This window comes from Phoxinus phoxinus (genome assembly GCF_949152265.1).
Source record: "Phoxinus phoxinus genome assembly, chromosome: 6".
Lineage (NCBI taxonomy): Eukaryota > Metazoa > Chordata > Actinopteri > Cypriniformes > Leuciscidae > Phoxinus > Phoxinus phoxinus.
In genome coordinates, this window is record NC_136881.1 from 42,249,450 (window position 1) to 42,266,015 (window position 16,566).

The following is a 16,566-nucleotide window of genomic DNA, read 5'->3' on the forward strand; positions in this document are numbered from 1 at the left end:
TTGAACATAATTTTGCTTAGTGGGAAGAGTTAAGATTAAAACTCAAAAGAAACTGAGACCAGTAACAAAACCTAAAAATATACAACTTCATCTTAGTTTTGTTTTTGATATATAACAAAAATAAAACATTCATATAATGAAACTGAGTATTGTGCTGTTTAGGTCAGTATATAAGCGAGAGTAAATGAGCTCAGCACTGATGTCCTGTAGAGCTGGATGTGGTTTAGAGATAAAGAACTGGAAGAAAATATAAATCAGTTGCTGACACACATTGTTCTCTCAGTGCGGAAGAGAACGACAGTAACGTTTGTCACAGAGTTTGCTCTTTTATTGAAGCGAAACGCTTGTGAAACTTCATCATGTTGGACGTCCTCCTGCTCTTTTCCAGCATCTGTACAGGTGAGTTTGAGACTCTCAGCTCTTTTACACACAGTTTGACATCTTCTCTTGTGTTTCCTCTTTATCACATGATCATCAGACTCATATGATGATATCTGTAAGTTATTATTCTGGCCTGCTTATGTCTCTTGCTCACACTAACAGCTCTATATAATGATATCTGTGTTTTCAGCTGTTGTTGCTGGAGCTTCACAGACAATTACTGGATACAGAGGAGAGAGAGTTGACATCAGATGCTCATATCAATCTGGATATGAAACAAATTCAAAGTATTTTTGTAAAGGGGCATGTATCTATGGATTTAAAAACATCATGATTGAATCAGGATCTCCAGCTAAAGACGAGAGATTCTCTCTGACTGACGACACGACGGTCAGAGTTTTCACCGTCACCATCACTGATCTGAGAACAGAGGATGCAGGACAATACTGGTGTGCTGTGAGGAGGATTGTGCCTTTGCGCGATATCTATTCAGAGATTGTGTTGCTGGTTGAACTGGGTAAGTGTGTGTGCGCACGCACTCTGGTCTTTTCCCATGTCTTGTCTCCTTGGGTTTTTTCATGTATGTTACATGAGCCGCAGAAGCGTGTCGTGAATGTATTGAAAATAGAACGTCTCTGTTCTTGCTCTACAGCAGATGCAGTGTAGCAGATCTGTACACAGCAAAATCCCCAGTGTTTGGCCCCATTTACACGTACATGGTTAATTTGAAAAACGTTTGAAAGACATTTCCCTTCGTTTGTTCCCTTCGTTCACATGCAAACGGATAATTCACCTCTGAAAACGATTCTTTCTAAAAACTCCGGCCAGACTGGATATTTTGGAAAACTAAATTTGCACGTTTGCATGTAAACTGAGAAAAACTGATTTTTAGGCAGCCGACGTCACAGTATGTGTCGGGATTCTGATTGGCTAACGTGGGCTTGAGCTTCTCGTTACACTGCCACCTACAGGTTTGGCATGCTCTTGACGGCATATACACGGGTTCCTGTACAAACACTTTTCTGAAAACTGACAGGTGTGCACGATGTTATTTGTGAAAACAGAGAGGGTGAAATGTCCGTTTATGAAAATCGCCGACCACGTGAAAATGTAGCCTTAAAATAACACTGCTCAGAGTTTATATGATTCCACACTCAGTGTTATAAGTAATTAAGCAGTGGTAAAGTTAATGAGATAATTAAGTTATTACGGTAATTGAATGATGATTGAGCATTCTTGAAGACATGTTAACAAGCAGAATCACTGAAGGAGAAAATCTATTTTCTAAGTCTCTATTATGGAGATCAGTATTTGGTTTAGTTGGGCTCTTGACCCTTTTCATTTTTTTATGTTAGTTTTTGTCTGACAGTTCCAACATTGTGTATATAAAGCACATTTGTTACTGCTAGAGAAAACTTGATCTGCTTGTGACACTGCCACATTAGTTTAGGTATATTTCTTAAAATTCGTCAAGGAGTTTAAATATGTAATTGAGGCATATAGGTCTGTAGGTTTCATATAATATCTGAGTGATATGTATATGTACTTATTTATATGTATTTGTTTTCATGTTTACTTCCACTGTGTGTAATGGTATATGAAGGGTGTTTGGTATTAGGCCACTGTTCGGCCGATACGCTTATCACCGCGCACCCAAACGTATATCTATGGGGGGCGGTCTGAAGGAAAGCAGGTGTGTGAAACCAGAGGTAGTGGCGCCCGTACTCAGTGCTGCATGCTACTAACATTTGTAAACTGTTTTATCTTGTGTGGGAGAGAGAAAGAAGGCATTCCAACTGGGAAAACAGACTATATGTGACCTACACGCCGTTTGTAATGAGTGGAAGACGAGTGCGTTACCAAATTGAGGACGCAACAAAATAACCTTCCCAGGCGGCTGGCTGGTCTGATTCACCGGAGTTGGTGAGACCGATTGGTTTTGTTTGTTTATTTTATTATGTGCGTGGTATAACTGCAAACCAATGATCGCGTACGGGTTTCTTTTCTTTTGTGGATTACTATTTTTGTTTGCTATGTCAGGGGACAATTGACCGGCATCGGCCTTCGATTATTCACTCTCTCGCAGCCGTCATGATAAAGGACAGAATATCCATCATTTAGTTTGGACTTTTAGGTGAAATTTCGGGACTGAAAGAGAAAGGACATTGAACTATTGGGGGGTTGTGTGGGTCATTTGAATGTGTGAAAATATCTTTATTCTGTGAGCTGTAATAGTGTATTTGTTTGGTGAGTGTTTTCCTTTCATGCTAGTAGACCGAAGATACTGTTTGTCAAATGTTATAGTTGGTTATTTTTAATCTGGTCAATCTTTCAAAAGAACCCCTTGTGCATTTTAGATAACACAGCCTGAAGTAAAAAGGTTGATTGTTACATGCTTACAATATGTTTTGATGATGACATTATTATCATGTAGTGTCCAGAGTCCCTGATCTCATTCAGAGTCTAAATCTCTGACTATATGCTTGATATCTCAATTTGGTATTGGTGATTGTAGTCCTGAGATTCTACAATTTGAAATCCAACAGCAATATGAACAACTTTGTGCGCTGAAGCTCTAGGATTTAGAGACACAGACATCAAGAATAAACGTATGAATCTCAACAATGGTGACAATAAACAAACTAGTGACAAACAGATCAACTCTGAACATCACAAAAGAAGCTACTAAAGTCATAACAAAACAATAGCAAAATAAAAGCAAATTGAAAATGATAGGTCAATTGAGCTGCATAATTGATTCATGCTAAAATGCATTATGGGAGCCATGGATGTGTTTTGATTGATGGCTCCCATAATGCACTGCAACATGAAGCATGTGTGTGATTGCCACCATTGTTGAGATTCATATGTAGATTGTTGATGTGTGTGTGTGATTCTTAGCCCTTCAGATTCACGCTGGGGTGAGGGGGAATGAGCGGGTGGATAGCATTGCAAAGGAGAGCTTAGGAAGAGAAGTAGATGTCCATGTATTATTAGGGAGAGTGGAACTGAGAGAAAGAATTAAAGAGGGTTTAATAAAAGAATGGCAGAGAGGGTGGTAAAAGGAAATTAGGGGTAGACACTACTTTTCTATTCAACCTGAAGTTAGGAAAAGATGTTCATGTAACATTTTATTTTGCAGGGAATCAGTTAAAATGTGTAGATTGAGGTTGGGGCACTGTGGGTTAAATTATTCTCTGTGTATTGTAGGAAAGCATGTTTCTGGCTTGTGTGAATGTGGGAGTCCTGAGACAGTTAGAGCATGTTTTCTTGGAATGCAGAGGGTATAGGGCAGAAATAAATATATTATTTATTAAACTGTCAGGACTTGGAGTAAAGGCTTTTTCTGTTTTATCTTTGTTTGGACACAGTGACGAGCATAGACTGATCTCCAAGGCAGTTCTTCAATTCTTGCATGACACAGGACTGTATGTAAGAATTTAGTACAAACTTTGACCTGTGGAGGGCAGTAATACGCTTTGCAGCGTCTACACTGTCGGAATCTTACAAGAAGAAGAAGAAGAACCCTTCAGATTAGTAAAGCACTGCTGGAATTAACTACTGCAATGATAAATTAATAAAGCATTTGTGTAATCAGTTTATAATGCTGGGTGAGATCGCGCTCTTTAAGACTACTTAATTCGGCTTCTGGTCAATCCAAGGATATCTACGTTCACTAAAAGAGGGAGGGCGTTTTCGCATTTAGCTCTTAAACTCTGGAATGGACTTCCTGATATTATTCAAGGCTAAGACTCGCTGTCCCAGTTCAAAACTAGATTAAAGACACATCTCTTTAGCAAAGCATTCACATAATGCTTATGTTTTATACTACAGTTGAATAAGATCAAATGCATTAATATTATGAAAAGCAGCTATGCTAATTATTTCCCATATGCTTTTTTGTTGTTTCCCTGTGTCAGCTGTGTTGTCTTCTACCATGTGTGTTTCCCTGTGTCAGCTGTGTTGTCTTCTAGCACGTGTTTCCCTGTGTCAGCTGTGTTGTCTTCTAGCATGTGTTTCCCTGTGTCAGCTGTGTTGTCTTCTAGCCTGTGTGTTTCCCTGTGTCAGCTGTGTTGTCTTCTACCATGTGTGTTTCCCTATGTCAGCTGTGTTGTCTTCAACCATGTGTGTTTCCCTGTCAGCTGTGTTGTCTTCTAGCACATGTGTTTCCCTGTGTCAGCTGTGTTGTCTTCTAGCACATGTGTTTCCCTGTGTCAGCTGTGTTGTCTTCTAGCACGTGTGTTTCCCTGTGTCAGCTGTGTTGTCTTCTAGCACGTGTGTTTCCCTGTGTCAGCTTGTGTTGTCTTCTAGCATGTGTTTCCCTGTGTCAGCTGTGTTGTCTTCTAGAACGTGTGTTTCCCTGTGTCAGCTGTGTTGTCTTCTAGCATGTGTTTCCCTGTGTCAGCTGTGTTGTCTTCTAGCACGTGTTTCCCTGTGTCAGCTGTGTTGTCTTCTAGCACGTGTGTTTCCCTGTGTCAGCTGTGTTGTCTTCTAGCATGTGTTTCCCTGTGTCAGCTGTGTTGTCTTCTAGCATGTGTGTTTCCCTGTGTCAGCTGTGTTGTCTTCTAGCATGTGTTTCCCTGTGTCAGCTGTGTTGTCTTCTAGCCTGTGTTTCCCTGTGTCAGCTGTGTTGTCTTCTAGCATGTGTTTCCCTGTGTCAGCTGTGTTGTCTTCTAGCATGTGTGTTTCCCTGTGTCAGCTTGTGTTGTCTTCTAGCACGTGTGTTTCCCTGTCAGCTTGTGTAGTCTTCTAGCATGTGTTTCCCTGTGTCAGCTGTGTTGTCTTCTAGCATGTGTGTTTCCCTGTGTCAGCTGTGTTGTCTTCTAGCACGTGTGTTTCCCTGTGTCAGCTTGTGTTGTCTTCTAGCCTGTGTGTTTCCCTGTGTCAGCTGTGTTGTCTTCTAGCACGTGTGTTTCCCTGTGTCAGCTTGTGTTGTCTTCTAGCCTGTGTGTTTCCCTGTGTCAGCTGTGTTGTCTTCTAGCACGTGTGTTTCCCTGTGTCAGCTGTGTTGTCTTCTAGCACGTGTGTTTCCCTGTGTCAGCTGTGTTGTCTTCTAGCACGTGTGTTTCCCTGTGTCAGCTTGTGTTGTCTTCTAGCCTGTGTGTTTCCCTGTGTCAGCTGTGTTGTCTTCTAGCACGTGTGTTTCCCTGTGTCAGCTGTGTTGTCTTCTAGCACGTGTGTTTCCCTGTGTCAGCTTGTGTTGTCTTCTAGCCTGTGTGTTTCCCTGTGTCAGCTGTGTTGTCTTCTAGCACGTGTGTTTTCCTGTGTCAGCTGTGTTGTCTTCTAGCACGTGTGTTTCCCTGTGTCAGCTGTGTTGTCTTCTAGCACGTGTGTTTCCCTGTGTCAGCTGTGTTGTCTTCTAGCATGTGTGTTTCCCTGTGTCAGCTGTGTTGTCTTCTAGCATGTGTTTCCCTGTGTCAGCTGTGTTGTCTTCTAGCATGTGTGTTTCCCTGTGTCAGCTGTGTTGTCTTCTAGCCTGTGTGTTTCCCTGTGTCAGCTTGTGTTGTCTAGCATGTGTGTTTCCCTGTGTCAGCTGTGTTGTCTTCTAGCCTTTGTGTTTCCCTGTGTCAGCTGTGTTGTCTTCTAGCACGTGTTTCCCTGTGTCAGCTGTGTTGTCTTCTACCATGTGTGTTTCCCTGTGTCAGCTGTGTTGTCTTCTAGCACGTGTGTTTCCATGTGTCAGCTGTGTTGTCTTCTAGCATGTGTTTCCCTGTGTCAGCTGTGTTGTCTTCTAGCATGTTTGTTTCCCTGTGTCAGCTGTGTTGTCTTCTACCATGTGTGTTTCCCTGTGTCAGCTGTGTTGTCTTCTAGCACGTGTGTTTCCCTGTGTCAGCTGTGTTGTCTTCTAGCATGTGTTTCCCTGTGTCAGCTTGTGTTGTCTCCTAGCATGTGTGTATCCCTGTGTCAGCTGTGTTGTCTTCTAGCATGTTTGTTTCCCTGTGTCAGCTGTGTTGTCTTCTAGCACGTGTGTTTCCCTGTGTCAGCTGTGTTGTCTTCTAGCCTTTGTGTTTCCCTGTCAGTTGTGTTGTCTTCTAGCACGTGTTTCCCTGTGTCAGCTGTGTTTTCTTCTAGCATGTGTGTTTCCCTGTGTCAGCTGTGTTGTCTTCTAGCACGTGTGTTTCCCTGTGTCAGCTGTGTTTTCTTCTAGCATGTGTGTTTCCCTGTGTCAGCTGTGTTGTCTTCTAGCATGTGTGTTTCCCTGTGTCAGCTGTGTTGTCTTCTAGCATGTGTGTTTCCCTGTGTCAGCTGTGTTGTCTTCTAGCATGTGTGTTTCCCTGTGTCAGCTGTGTTGTCTTCTAGCACGTGTGTTTCCCTGTGTCAGCTGTGTTTTCTTCTAGCACGTGTGTTTCCCTGTGTCAGCTGTGTTGTCTTCTAGCATGTGTGTTTCCCTGTGTCAGCTGTGTTGTCTTCTAGCACGTGTGTTTCCCTGTGTCAGCTGTGTTGTCTTCTAGCATGTGTGTTTCCCTGTGTCAGCTGTGTTGTCTTCTAGCATGTTTGTTTCCCTGTGTCAGCTGTGTTGTCTTCTAGCATGTGTTTCCCTGTGTCAGCTGTGTTGTCTTCTAGCATGTGTGTTTCCCTGTGTCAGCTGTGTTGTCTTCTAGCATGTGTGTTTCCCTGTGTCAGCTGTGTTGTCTTCTAGCATGTGTGTTTCCCTGTGTCAGCTGTGTTTTCTTCTAGCATGTGTGTTTCCCTGTGTCAGCTGTGTTGTCTTCTAGCACGTGTGTTTCCCTGTGTCAGCTGTGTTGTCTTCTAGCATGTTTGTTTCCCTGTGTCAGCTGTGTTGTCTTCTAGCATGTTTGTTTCCCTGTGTCAGCTGTGTTGTCTTCTACCATGTGTGTTTCCCTGTGTCAGCTGTGTTTTCTTCTAGCATGTGTTTCCCTGTGTCAGCTGTGTTGTCTTCTAGCATGTGTGTTTCCCTGTGTCAGCTGTGTTGTCGTCTAGCATGTGTGTTTCCCTGTGTCAGCTGTGTTGTCTTCTAGCATGTTTGTTTCCCTGTGTCAGCTGTGTTGTCTTCTAGCACGTGTGTTTCCCTGTGTCAGCTGTGTTGTCTTCTAGCATGTTTGTTTCCCTGTGTCAGCTGTGTTGTCTTCTACCATGTGTGTTTCCCTGTGTCAGCTGTGTTGTCTTCTAGCACGTGTGTTTCCCTGTGTCAGCTGTGTTGTCTTCTAGCATGTGTTTCCCTGTGTCAGCTTGTGTTGTCTCCTAGCATGTGTGTATCCCTGTGTCAGCTGTGTTGTCTTCTAGCACGTGTGTTTCCCTGTGTCAGCTGTGTTGTCTTCTAGCATGTTTGTTTCCCTGTGTCAGCTGTGTTGTCTTCTAGCCTTTGTGTTTCCCTGTGTCAGCTGTGTTGTCTTCTAGCACGTGTTTCCCTGTGTCAGCTGTGTTTTCTTCTAGCATGTGTGTTTCCCTGTGTCAGCTGTGTTGTCTTCTAGCACGTGCACTCAAAAAAATAAATTGTTGAATGAACATGATTTAATCGTATCACCCATTATGCATCTAAGCAAGATTTTAATATTTAATTTGAACACAATATTGGTTTGTAAATTGAACATGATTGTAATATGTCAATGCAACTTCTTTGCAACTAATTGAATCAACATGTTTGTATTGTGTTAGACTAATCAAATGTATTCTCATTCACTCAAAGCACAGGAAAGCAGAATCACCAAAGGAGAAAATCTAATTTTTAAGTCACCATTATGTAGACCAGTGTGTGTTTTAGTTGGGCTCTTCACCCTTATATTATTAACTTTAAGTTTTGTTTGGCTGCTGTACATAAGTTATAACAGCCAGATGAACAATTAGGAATGGTGATCTGATGGTATTGGTTGTGTATTAACATAACCATTATTTCACAATCATTTAACCTGAATCACTGAACTCATATAGAGTCCAATTTATGATTGAGGTTTGTTTTATTAATTTTAGCTGCATAATATGTTTAGCCTTATCAATGAAATGAAACAATCAAATCAATAAAAAAATATATATTTATATACACATTTCTTTTTTAGGCACACACAGACATCAAGATTTAGCATATGAATCTCAGCAATGGTGACAAACAGATCACCTGTGATCATAAGCTCATTATTTATTCATGCAGCAATGCATGATGGGAGCTATGAATGAGTTTTGATTGGTGCAACACAGAATGCACTGCAACATGCTTTATAAATGTCACCATTGTTGAGATGCATACACTGATTCTTGATGTCTGTGTGTGCCCAAAAAAGAAATGTGTATATATATATTTTTATTTGTATTGATTTGATCGTTTTAATTTCATTGAAAAGACAAACTTATTATGCAGCTAAAATTAATAAATTAAACCTAACTCATAAATTGGACTCTATATAAGTTCAGTGAATCAGGTTAAATGATTGTGAAATAATGGTTATGTTAATACACAACCAATACCATCAGATCACCCTTCCTATTTGTTCATCTGGCTGTTATAACTTATGTACAGCAGTCAAACAAAACTTAGTTAATAATTTAAGGGTGAAGAGCCCAACTAAAACACACACTGATCTCCATAATGGTAACTTAAAAATTTGATTTTCTCCTTTGGTGATTCTGCTTTCCTGTGCTTTGAGTGAATGAGAATACATTTGATTAGTCTAACACAATACAAACATGTTGATTCAATTAGTTGCAAAGAAGTTGCATTGACATATTACAATCATGTTCAATTTACAAACCAATATTGTGTTCAAATAAAATATTCAAATCTTGCTTAGATGCATAATGGGTGATACGATTAAATCATGTTCATTCAACAATTTATTTTTTTGAGTGTGTGTTTCCCTGTGTCAGCTGTGTTTTCTTCTAGCATGTGTGTTTCCCTGTGTCAGCTGTGTTGTCTTCTAGCATGTGTGTTCCCTGTGTCAGCTGTGTTGTCTTCTAGCATGTGTGTTTCCCTGTGTCAGCTGTGTTTTCTTCTAGCATGTGTGTTTCCCTGTGTCAGCTGTGTTGTCTTCTAGCACGTGTGTTTCCCTGTGTCAGCTGTGTTTTCTTCTAGCCTTTGTGTTTCCCTGTGTCAGCTGTGTTGTCTTCTAGCACGTGTTTCCCTGTGTCAGCTGTGTTGTCTTCTACCATGTGTGTTTCCCTGTGTCAGCTGTGTTGTCTTCTAGCACGTGTGTTTCCCTGTGTCAGCTGTGTTGTCTTCTAGCATGTTTGTTTCCCTGTGTCAGCTGTGTTGTCTTCTACCATGTGTGTTTCCCTGTGTCAGCTGTGTTGTCTTCTAGCACGTGTGTTTCCCTGTGTCAGCTGTGTTGTCTTCTAGCATGTGTTTCCCTGTGTCAGCTTGTGTTGTCTCCTAGCATGTGTGTATCCCTGTGTCAGCTGTGTTGTCTTCTAGCATGTTTGTTTCCCTGTGTCAGCTGTGTTGTCTTCTAGCATGTGTGTTTCCCTGTGTCCGCTGTGTTGTCTTCTAGCACGTGTGTTTCCCTGTGTCAGCTGTGTTGTCTTCTAGCATGTGTGTTTCCCTGTGTCAGCTGTGTTGTCTTCTAGCACGTGTTTCCCTGTGTCAGCTGTGTTTTCTTCTAGCATGTGTGTTTCCCTGTGTCAGCTGTGTTGTCTTCTAGCACGTGTGTTTCCCTGTGTCAGCTGTGTTTTCTTCTAGCATGTGTGTTTCCCTGTGTCAGCTGTGTTGTCTTCTAGCATGTGTGTTTCCCTGTGTCAGCTGTGTTGTCTTCTAGCATGTGTGTTTCCCTGTGTCAGCTGTGTTGTCTTCTAGCATGTGTGTTTCCCTGTGTCAGCTGTGTTGTCTTCTAGCATGTGTGTTTCCCTGTGTCAGCTTGTGTTGTCTAGCATGTGTGTTTCCCTGTGTCAGCTGTGTTGTCTTCTAGCATGTGTGTTTCCCTGTGTCAGCTGTGTTGTCTTCTAGCATGTGTGTTTCCCTGTGTCAGCTGTGTTGTCTTCTAGCACGTGTGTTTCCCTGTGTCAGCTGTGTTTTCTTCTAGCATGTGTGTTTCCCTGTGTCAGCTGTGTTGTCTTCTAGCCTGTGTGTTTCCCTGTGTCAGCTGTGTTGTCTTCTAGCATGTGTGTTTCCCTGTGTCAGCTGTGTTGTCTTCTAGCATGTGTGTTTCCCTGTGTCAGCTGTGTTTTCTTCTAGCATGTGTGTTTCCCTGTGTCAGCTGTGTTGTCTTCTAGCACGTGTGTTTCCCTGTGTCAGCTGTGTTGTCTTCTAGCATGTGTGTTTCCCTGTGTCAGCTGTGTTGTCTTCTAGCATGTGTGTTTCCCTGTGTCAGCTGTGTTGTCTTCTAGCATGTGTGTTTCCCTGTGTCAGCTGTGTTGTCTTCTAGCATGTGTGTTTCCCTGTGTCAGCTGTGTTGTCTTCTAGCATGTGTTTCCCTGTGTCAGCTGTGTTGTCTTCTAGCATGTGTGTTTCCCTGTGTCAGCTGTGTTGTCTTCTAGCATGTGTTTCCCTGTGTCAGCTGTGTTGTCTTCTAGCATGTGTGTTTCCCTGTGTCCGCTGTGTTGTCGATGTCTCGAGAGAAAAGAAAGCACAGAGCGCGAAAGCACAAAGTGACTGAAGGTTTGCCGTAAAGCAGTATCTCTGGCTGTACGATGTGTATGACGTCATTGACATTATAAGTGACTCTAAAATAAGTGACTCTAAAAAATCTAACACCCAGCAATGTGCAATTCTTTGCATCTCCTTTCGAATACAACATTCAGATTAGACAAAACATTATATCCTGAGAAAAGTGGATTTTGAGCTCCATAGACCTCCATTCATTCTGAAAAAAACTACAGACATGGAGGATACGCGAGTTCTGCGGTTATATAGAGAGGTTTAGATAAAGGGGTTTGAATGATTAATTATTAGTATCTAACCTGACAAAAATGTATTATATTGTCCACATTATATTGTATCTGCAGCAGCATTGTGAACTTGTGTAAAGACATTAACTTTTAAATGCATCATTACATTCAAATTGCAAACACATGAGGAGTCTCCGCATGAAAGACCCGCGACTGGCAGATGAACATGCATTTCTCTCCGAAACGGTAGAAAAATTCAATTGGATTGAATGGAGGATTTTAACTGTGACAAGATGATTGACAGGGCAGTTTACTGACAGGATGCACACAGATCTCTCCGTTAAAGAGTATGTCCCAAAGTTTGCCTACTCTTTTGCTACACACTCAAAAGTATGTACTTTTTCTTCACCAAAAAATGTACATACTTTTTTGGGGTGCAATATAAGTAGGTGAATTGGGATGCAGCAATACTGTATGTAAATATTGATATAATTCCTAGTTGTATTGTATGATATTTATAGCTGAAAGTGAGGTATGATCGAGAGGTGGGATGTTTGCCTCATGTAGTTCTCAATAAGCTTGAGGTTTATAAAAATCTTATCAAAAATCTTATCCAAAGCTTTTCTCTAATTTTAGAGCAAAACACAACACCACCACCTTTGAAATCTTCATCATCATCACCACCATCATCATCACCATCATTATCATCTTCATCATCATCACCGCCATCATCATCACCATCATCATCACCATCATCATCATCTTCACCATCATCATCTTCATCTTCATCATCATCATCATCATCTCTGATCATTGGCGTGACTGTGGTTCTGCTTCTGCTCATCATTGGATTCGTGTCATGTATAGTGACTCTCTACAAGAAGCATCAGACTCGAGGTAAACCAGCCAACAATGTTTTCAGAAGTTTATCTGATCATTTATTTGTCAGAATAATGTTTATAGTTGTTTGCCAGTCAATTACTAGCCTGGCTCCGCCCTCATACGTACTTCCACTCAATTTTAATTTTCCTTCAGTACGTCATCTGGGATTGTGGTGTATTCGTGGGTTCTCTTCTGTCAATTTTTTACCGGTCCAACCAGCGAGTGTCTGAGAACGCTGACGTTGAGGTCGTGCGCTAGTTTGAGTTTTAGTTTTGTCACGACCAAACGTTAGCGATTGGTTATGACAGACCCAGAGAGGCTCTGGGCAGATCTAATAGTTTTAAACTTCATCAGAGTACCCGCCTACAAGGAAGTTAACGCTTGTCAATGAAAAGAGGCCAGACTCTCTGTACAAATGAAATGTAGGAGAGTCTGGAGGGACCAGGCTAGTCAATTACACTGTCTGTGGAATGAGTGAATATAAAGATGTTGCTTCCCCCTGCTGGTCACAACTAGTGAATGCAAGTCTGATATATTTACCAACAATGTGAATTAATATTGTCATTATTTATGACTATATTTAATGTAGTATATTTGTTTTACAGCCCCCGATTCAGCCTCTAAACAGTCGCTGTACGAGAAACAAGACACCAGACTTCACACTGACTGCAAAAGTGCCCAGTTACCCAGAAACCCCTCTGATTCTTGTGACACTGTTTATGCAAATCCACAATTACCCACAAACCCCTCTGATTCTTGTGACACTGTTTATGCAACTCCACAATTTGGCCTACCCATAAACCCCTCTGATACTTATACAGTTTATGCTACTGTTTAATAGTGCAGAAGTTCAGTTGTTGTTTCATCATCATCATAATTCTTTATTTTACCAAGTTAAAAACTCATTGAGATTAAAATCTCTTTACAAGAGTGACCTGGTGATCATCATCATCCTCATCATCATCATCATCATCATCATCATCATCATCATCCTCATCATCATCATGTACTGAATTAAGCAGATGATCCCGATGATGTTCATCTTTAACCCTCTGGGGTCGGCAATCACGCCGGCGTGATCTGCTCGCTTTTTTCTTATCAGTGCAAAAGAGATTCAAAATACTCTGTTGGTTTTGATCTTACATTTAAGTGTTTTACATCATTCGATCCAGTTAAGTTTCTATTTTTTTGTGTATACTCACAATAAAAACAAAGTGTTTTGTCTTTCGCCAAATAAAGAAAAATAAACATGATGCGAGTTCTGCCTTCTCTCTGTCAGGGAAGTCCATTCTGAAACGCGTCCGAAAATGAACTGTAACTCAGCGAATACTTGTCACTCAGGAACGAGAGATTTGTCTTTATGAAGCTAGAATTCTCTTCTTTTAAATGAAGTAATTTATATAAAATGTAATCCGTTTGAAACCCAGGAGAGGCACGTAACCCAATTTTCGTTCTCCCTTCATTATTTTTAATGAGCTGAGGCCGCCACGCCCCCGGCGCTATTCACATGCTAATAGTTGAGGTGATCTATACGCATCGCACACGCCCTCCGATCAATGCCATGAAAACACGCAGTCTCTTCGTCAGTTTCACGGATAGTTCATCGCGTTTTGAGGATGGCACGCTTCTCTGGTAAAGTCGTCCTCCAGATGATTATGGACAGCGAGGAAGAGTTCACCTTTTCCTCAGAGAAAGATTGCATCAGACGGAGAACGGCTGCATTTTCAAGAGCGAATTGATCCCACCGAAGATACAAGTTTGAGTAAGTTGTTTAGTGTTATATCATTCTTTTTCTGATTATATAGAACTCATATGAATTTTCAGACTATATTTTGTTTTGGTTAGATTTTGACATCTTACAGGAAATATTGCCTTACAATATCATGTTATGACATAATCATATTGTGATCTTAAATAAACAAAACATATTTAGATAGTTTTGTTAAACTTGTTAATACAGCAGCTCTCCGATTCTAAAGCATATGATTTTCAGTATTTTTAATATAATCCAAAATATTTAATAAACGTTGTTCTGATCAAGAGACTTTTAAATACTTTATTTAGAAACACAGACATCAATAATCAGCCTGTGAATCTCAACCATGGTGACAATAATAAAGCATGTAGCAACGGCTGCCACCAATCAACTCATTAATGGCTCCCATCATGCATTGTGGAATTAATAAATTATGATCTGAATTGTCTTTTAAGTAATTTCCTTTTCCTAATTGAATATTTTGCTCAAAAAGTCTGGATATTTAAGTAGAATCACAGTTATGCTGTAATAAACAACATAAATCTAAGTCAGAAATTAAAGCTGCAAGCAGCATTTGTCGGTGTTCAAGCTTTTAAGGCCTTTAAGGCCGTTAAGCACATTAGCATTAAAAGACAATAAGATTTATTTAGCAAGCATTTAACCACTGACATCATAGATGGAAAAACACCATTTACAGCCAATACAGGCAATTTACCATAGGAAATATATGGTTTAAAAGCTTTTTAACAGTTATAGCGCCACCTATGGTCCGATCTCCATAAAATTTTGCATGCTTGTTAATGATGTTATTGCAAATATGCTCACCAATTTTTGTGAAGTTTTGAGTTTTTATTTAGGATTTATAGGCTTTTGAGTGTATTTTGACACGCCCCTTTTCTTAAATTACCCTCTTATAGCCATCCAAATGCAAAAGTTCAACTTTTTTTAATAATTATTGATCTAGAGAGTCCAGAGAATTGTTCTAGACTGGTCTGGTTCCGATCGGGCAAAAAACCAGGGACTAGTTCGCAAAAGTAGGTTTTTAACGTAATTGCGTATAATTAATGAACAATTCGATTGACAGCATTAGTTCTAGAGGCAAAGTTGTTCACCATGAGGAGATCTATCAAATGATATGCATATTCTGACGATATTTGTAACACCACGTGATTAGTGAGCCTTAAAACTCGTTAGCGCCAACTAGTGGCCGATTTCTTTCAAAACTCTTATAGACTTCTTTGGCCACGAGTTGAACATGCCCACCGAGTTTCGTTCCGATTGGCATCCGTTAACCTTGTCTAATGGGTGCTTAAACTTAATTGGCCAATGGCGGCCATTTTTTTTTTAGATACGCCAATATCCTTCTAGACATAGATGGCCCCTTGGGCCAAGACACTGCATACCAAATTTCAAGTCAATCGGACAAACGGTCAGGTGTTTATACGTTTTTTCTGTGTTTTAGCGCCACCATGTGGCCAGTCGACGCGGTTTTTTTATCGTGACCTCAGATTGACCTCTTACACATGTGTACCAAGTTTGGTGAAGCTATCTCATTTAGTTCTCGAGTTATAGGCATTTTAGTCAAATAGGCTCCTCCCACAACATTAATTTTGCGCCTCCTAGCGACCGTGAATCGAAATTTTCAATAATAATAATAATAATAATAATAAAAATCAGTACAATTACAATAGGTTTTCAGCACTTCGTGCTTGAACACCTAATAAGGGTTCAGTGATCAAGTTCAAATTATGATTGTCACAACATACCCAAAACATTACTTTTTCTCTTTATAGGTCCTAAATATGCCTAAATTTAATAAGGGTCAAGAGCCCAACTAAAGCAAACACTGATCTCCATAATGGTGGCTTACAATTACGATTTTCTCCTTCTGTGACTCTGCTTGTTATCATCAGGTGTCTTCAATAATGCTCAATCATAACTCAATTAATAACTTAATTATCTCATTAACTTTAACACTCTGGAGTGTTCATTTAACACTCATATTTTAACACTTTACACTCTTGAGTGTGGACTCATATAGACTCCCAGGAGTGTTAATTTAACACTGGAGTGTTTGCTGTAGTGTTGGGTCCGAGTCCACCTTTGTCGAGTCCGAGTCGAGTCCAAGTCCTTAACAACCGAGTACAAGTCCAAGTCCGAGTCCAAAGAGGGCCGAGTCGGACTTGAGTCCGAGTCCTTAACATCCGAGTCCGAGTCGAGTCCGGCCGAGTCCACAAAGATTTAAATGATTTGAAATTGACCTTTCACAAAGACCCTTTATCCTCTGAAGGGTTGGACTAAATTAATGAATGCATTTTTAAACAAATAAGAACAATTTACACCAATGATCCAGTTCAAAAGTTTACACCCCTTGGCTCTTAACGGATGCTTCCTTCTTGTGCATCACTAAATGTTTGCAGGGTTTGTAATAGTTGTGTATGAGTCCCGCAGTTGTCACCAGTGTGGAAATATGGATCTTACAATCATAGTCACTGCTAGTAAGGAGTCAAATATGCAGAAGATGCTGGAAAAGCAAAGAATGTAAGGAGCTGGAGGACTTTTCCTCATGAACAACCATTACAAAAAGAAAGAAAAAAAGTTGTGGATCATTCAGGTAATGACACAATATTAATATGTAATATGTAATCTGTCTTTATTTTGTGTTTGTATTTTATTTAGGCTATTAAACATCTGTTATGTGAAAAATATTTTTCAGTGCAGTAGGCTACTAAATAGAAACAATGTGTGTATGATCCGTCTTATTAAAAAAAGTA

General features: G+C 40.4%; 1 protein-coding gene across 1 annotated transcript; it reads left to right on the forward strand.

The window, feature by feature from the left end:
• Positions 1-281: 281 nt before the first annotated feature.
• Positions 282-13,267, forward strand: LOC307000696 (uncharacterized protein). Its single transcript, XM_079616478.1, has 4 exons — positions 282-399; positions 572-898; positions 11,791-12,051; positions 12,642-13,267. The coding sequence occupies exons 1-4, from the start codon at positions 360-362 to the stop codon at positions 12,872-12,874; spliced, it is 861 nt and encodes a 286-aa protein (XP_079472604.1). The 5' UTR covers positions 282-359; the 3' UTR covers positions 12,875-13,267.
• Positions 13,268-16,566: the final 3,299 nt, after the last annotated feature.